Source organism: Nicrophorus vespilloides, unplaced genomic scaffold (assembly GCF_001412225.1).
Source record: "Nicrophorus vespilloides isolate i.1.1-1 unplaced genomic scaffold, Nicve_v1.0, whole genome shotgun sequence".
Taxonomy (NCBI): Eukaryota; Metazoa; Arthropoda; class Insecta; order Coleoptera; family Silphidae; genus Nicrophorus; species Nicrophorus vespilloides.
In genome coordinates this window covers 1-4,991 of record NW_017098970.1, presented here as the reverse complement: position 1 = coordinate 4,991, position 4,991 = coordinate 1, and the positions used below count along the sequence as shown (strand labels likewise).

The 4,991-nt window shown below is 32.9% G+C and overlaps 1 protein-coding gene across 1 annotated transcript; it reads right to left on the bottom strand.

Moving 5' to 3' along the window:
- Positions 1-677: 677 nt before the first annotated feature.
- Positions 678-4,770, bottom strand: LOC108563713 (cysteine--tRNA ligase, cytoplasmic). The gene is made up of 6 exons (XM_017922468.1): positions 4,668-4,770; positions 2,910-3,275; positions 2,552-2,848; positions 1,459-2,490; positions 1,024-1,398; positions 678-974 (listed from the first exon to the last, which is right to left on the bottom strand). The coding sequence occupies exons 2-6, from the start codon at positions 3,273-3,275 to the stop codon at positions 852-854; spliced, it is 2,193 nt and encodes a 730-aa protein (XP_017777957.1). The 5' UTR covers positions 4,668-4,770; the 3' UTR covers positions 678-851.
- Between the last annotated feature and the right edge of the window lie 221 nt (positions 4,771-4,991).

The window sequence follows — 4,991 nt, the reverse complement described above, 5'->3', positions numbered from 1 at the left end:
TTTGCATTAACAGAATAGATTTTTGTTAATTGAAAATTACACGGGTATATATTGATATAGGCAACCATATATACATGTAGAGAGTATTTAGTTTGAAATATGTCTTCTATGCAATTATGATTCAATTCTTATTATTTATTTTATTATACAATAAATTTTGTTTATTATTACTTTATATATTTGTTACTGTTTATTGGTTTATGTGTTATAAGAATGCATTTATTTTTACTTTTAAATTGTAATAATTTCTATTTTTTATATAATAATAAATTATGTTGAAAATACACTAAAACTTTTTTTGCATTCTGTTAAGATACATTATAAATTAAAAAGTAAACATGATTTTACTGATATAATGATAATTAAGAGTATCACAGCTTTTCACGACCAAATTTTCACGATTTTGGACTTGTCTAGGAACGCATCGTAAGCTCTAGACTTAGGTCTTACTGTACTTCGAAAAGATGCAATTATGAATATTTGGTTGCATAACGACTATACATGTGTAAATAGAATATTAGGTTGCCTGAATATTTTTGCTATTATATAAATTTAAAAAGATACTAAACATTAGTTACATTATTTTACAAAGCTACATTTAAATAAAGTCAATAATTTGAATAGGTTGTAGTATTTCATCAAATGAAAAGAAAAAGTATTGATAATTATAAGAGCACTTTGTATATTAAATATAAGTAGTATAAAATTACACAATGATTTATATTACACTATAAAATGCACAATAGTTAGAGAAACAATGTTTTCAACACTATCTTTCATAAAATTAATCATTAAATGGTTAATTAATAAGTTCTCGCATAATAAATAATCATCGGTGATTCATCGTTCGTTCAAGATTTCTGACTAGCTAAATATTCTTGATATTTCTTTTCCTGAGCTTGCTGCAGCTTTTGCAACTTCTTCATTTGACCTTTGCTGATCTCCTTTCCTTCTAAATCGTGTGTCGGTAAACCCTAGAATAAAATAACGTTAGTGACTTGTATATTATATACAAATTCTTACATTTTCATCGAATTTAGAGTACTTATCAGTTTCGGATTTAAACATTTCAGTAGGCGGAATCTTCTTTTGCGCCTCCTTGGCTGCATTAGCTGCAGCCAACTCTTGTTTCTTTTTCTCCTTTTCAGCTTGTTTTTCAAGCTCCAATTTCTTCTTGGCTTCCCTTTCCTTCAGCAATGTTTCCTTGTCCACCAATTTAACAGCACTTGGTTCTCCCTCGCGATCCTCCAACCTAACACCTACATTCGGCAAGATTTCGTCTCTTAATTCGTCGCATTCCTTTAAGATATCGGTGGCTTTAAGAGTTCTAGCATGAGCGCGGACGTTGCCTCTGAACTCAGACAAAATGGATAAGTACGGCATTATGATGTTCTCCGCCTAAAAGTCATTAATTCATTAATTTATGGAGAAACTAAAATTAATGAAAAATGAGCTTACGTTTCCTGACGCTTCTCCTGCCATAGGGAATCCAATTTGACCGGGGTTATTGATGGCTCCGAAGATCTCCAATAATCCAGTTATATATCTAGCAATATCGAAAAGTAACAAAGCGTTTGGTGGCTTCCTATCCCTCAAGTATAAATTGCTGGCGCTCACTATGTCTCGCATAGCTTCCAAAGTAGTCCTGGTATCGATGTTATCGCAAAGCGCCGCGTGAACATCAGTTTTACCCTTTTCAAATTTCTCATTCAAATCCAGCTCCGATTTATCCCATTTGGCGAACGTCTCATTGTTAGTACCTTGTCCGATGGTCCTAGTTATATCTTTCACGTTCAAGAAAAACTCATTGAAGAGTTTTTCGTATTGCATGGCAATTTCCATAGTGTTCGGGCTATAATCCAAGGTATCCCTCCAGGAATGCAACAAGAATGCGAAACGTAGTTGCCTAGCGCTGTAATCCTTCAACGCATCCTGGATGCTAACGAAGTTTTTCAATGATTTAGACATCTTACAACCTGCAATGGTTAAATGACCCGAATGCAAGAAGTATTTAACCCATTCGGCTTCATCAAAATGAGCTTCACTCTGAGCTATTTCGTTATCGTGATGCGGAAACTTCAAGTCAACACCACCAGTATGGATGTCCAACTTTGGACCGCAGATTGCAGATGCCATCGCTGAGCATTCGATGTGCCATCCTGGACGTCCTTTTCCCCAAGGTGAATCCCAAGCAGGTTCTCCTGCCTTGCTCTTTTTCCACAAAGCGAAATCAGTTGGAGCTCGCTTTTCGTTCTGCTGAGCTGCGGTGGTTAAGTCCCCTTCGCCTTCTTGCAAACTGCTAGCATCTCCGTAAGCTTCTGGTACCAATTTGGCGTAATGGTGCTTATCCTTGCGATCGAAAGCCCCGACATCGAAATAAACAGAGCCATTAGCTTCGTACGCTAATCCATTCTCAATAATCTTCACCACGTAATCTACAATCTCCGGGATATATTCGCTAACTCTGGTTAATACATTTGGTCTCAATACCTGATCAAAAATAATAAAATTAATAAATAATACCTTCCAATATTTAAAAAAAAAAACTCACATTTAGAGAATCCATATCTTTATGGAACTCGCGCTCCCAATGAGCGGGAAGAGCACTGAAAATTGCATTATCCGTGACAGTAGCTCCGAATTTACTATCCAACCAATCCGATAAAGGATCTTTACATTCCCTCACGAACATCTCTTGTGCATTGGCTACCTTCGCGCCATCACCGCCCTTCACCGCAGCTTCTAATACTTCAGTAGCAGCAGTCAACTTAGTCATCAAACGTTCCAGCATTATTTTCTTATCAGGATCTGTTGTAGCTTTCACTGTTACTGATAACTTTTCCATCACCTTCACAAAACAATAGATACATTTTATTCTCCACAAACAAATAGATAAGCCATGAACAAACCATTTTAGCATCGCTCAAAACCTGCTCCAAACTGTGATTTTCCGCCACGTACTTTTCAAATAAATAATTCTGTCTGGCCCTCTTGATGATTTTATCATCAATATCCGTAATATTCATGACATAAAGAATATCATAACCGAAGTAATCGGACAAGATCCTTCTTAAGATATCAAAGGTAATGTATGATCTGGCATGTCCCATATGCGAGGCATCGTAGACGGTCGGTCCGCAGCTATACCAAGTCACCCTTTTGCCGTCTTGGGGAACAAATATTTCCTTTTGTCTGGTCAAGCTGTTGAAGACCTTCAGGACTGGACCATCTGAAGACGGATGCACAGACCATGCCGGTTGGCTGCGCTTCGACATCTATAAATACAAGGAATAAATATTTAAACTGAAATTAATGAAATATTTATCTTATACGTATTTATAAAATTATATATACACAGTTGATGCATATGTTTAGACTGGTTATTTTTGCATTTGCAAATTCCAATTCCCAAATCTTAAATAAGATACCTCTCCATAAAAAAAAACAATAGTTATTAGTATAAACAATCATGAAATTTCAGGATTTCTGCAAACCATATTTACTTACAACAGAAGTTTCTTGTTTGACAATGAAAATAATGATGAAATATTGCAAAATGTCATAGATATTTCAAATAATAGATTAACCAGAGAATTTCCTGTAACATTAAGTCTTTCGATCTCCAATACAAATTATTTTCAGTTCAAGATTAATGGATTAATATTGATTAAAAAAAACTTTGCTAATACATTTATTAATCCAGGCTTTCTGGAAAAATTACTAGCTTTGTACCTGGAATTTCCCACAATGAAAATGATGATGAAATATTGCAAAACGTCATGAAAATATCAAGCAAAGAATTTTGACAAAAAATAAACAAATTCAGTGCTTCTATATACGTCTCCCTAAATAATTTTCAGTTCAAAATTAATTAATATTAATTAATCAAACTTTGCTTAAATATTCCAAACCTTTTCAAAACCATTCCCAAAAACCAACAAAAATTTGTGGGGGCCGATAAACCCGAAAGTGGTAGAAATAATAAATTGATATAAATCTTTCCATTAAACTTTCCATCGTTATTAAAAAAAAGAAATTAAATAATGAAATTTAAGGATTTCTGCAAACCATATTTTTTGATTAATCAAACTTTAAATGTTATAAGCTTTTTCAAAACCATAATTACTAACAAGCTTTGAATACGAAGTTTCTTTTGATTGACAATGAAAATGATGATGATATATTGACAATGACAATGTCATGAAATTTAAACAAAAATTTTTTTAAAAAAATCAAACAGAATTTTTCTATATAAGATTTAGTCCTGCAATCTCCATTATTAATTCTTTTAATGTCACTCTAATTAATCAGTTCAAGATGAATGGTTGATATTATTTAAAAAATATTTGTTTCAACATGTTCAATATACAGGCCCCAATGCTTACAAATAACTAATCCAATCTATATCAATTTGGATAAATTCAAAGCTAATCCTTGTAATTCCAATTGGACTACATCAAAAACAATATATATTTTAATGTAGAAACCATACTGATTATAGTAATGAAAATCCATAAAATAATTAAAAGAACAATATGGTATTAACAATTTAGCACATTTATAGAAAATTCTGCTTATATTTAAAGATTATCCCTAAATTTCTAACTGCAAATATATTATTTTAAAAGACTTATTAAGAGATTTACTTAGGTTGTTCAACAACTTACTATAAATAATCAATAATGTTCACTTGCTCTTGGAAAATATGGGAAAATTGCTTTTCCGGCTCAGCTGCAATAGAGCACTGAACGGCACCTTGCACAACTGAAAGGATTTTGACAACTGACACCACGTGTCAACAACTTCAATATGCTAATTCGTTGCCTGTACTGCCTTACAAGTATAGTGGGTTGTCTATAATATAGTTTGAAAGTTCATTTATTTTGAAATTGCTTATAGTGAAATAATTTTAACGGTATCATCTTTAAAAAGGTCATAAATAAAATGAAACATCAGGATCATTTGAAGAAATCATTGGGTCTATATCGCAA

What these genes read in the sequence shown, in the direction of transcription:
- LOC108563713 (XM_017922468.1), bottom strand. Translation starts at nt 3,275, where the DNA reads ATGTCGAAGCGCAGCCAACCGGCATGGTCTGTGCATCCGTCTTCAGAT. An exon ending in AAGATATGGATTCTCTAAAT is followed by an intron (nt 2,491 to 2,551) that starts GTGAGTTTTTTT and finishes ATTTTTGATCAG; the next exon opens with GTATTGAGACCAAATGTATT. An exon ending in CAGGAGAAGCGTCAGGAAAC is followed by an intron (nt 1,399 to 1,458) that starts GTAAGCTCATTT and finishes AATGACTTTTAG; the next exon opens with GCGGAGAACATCATAATGCC.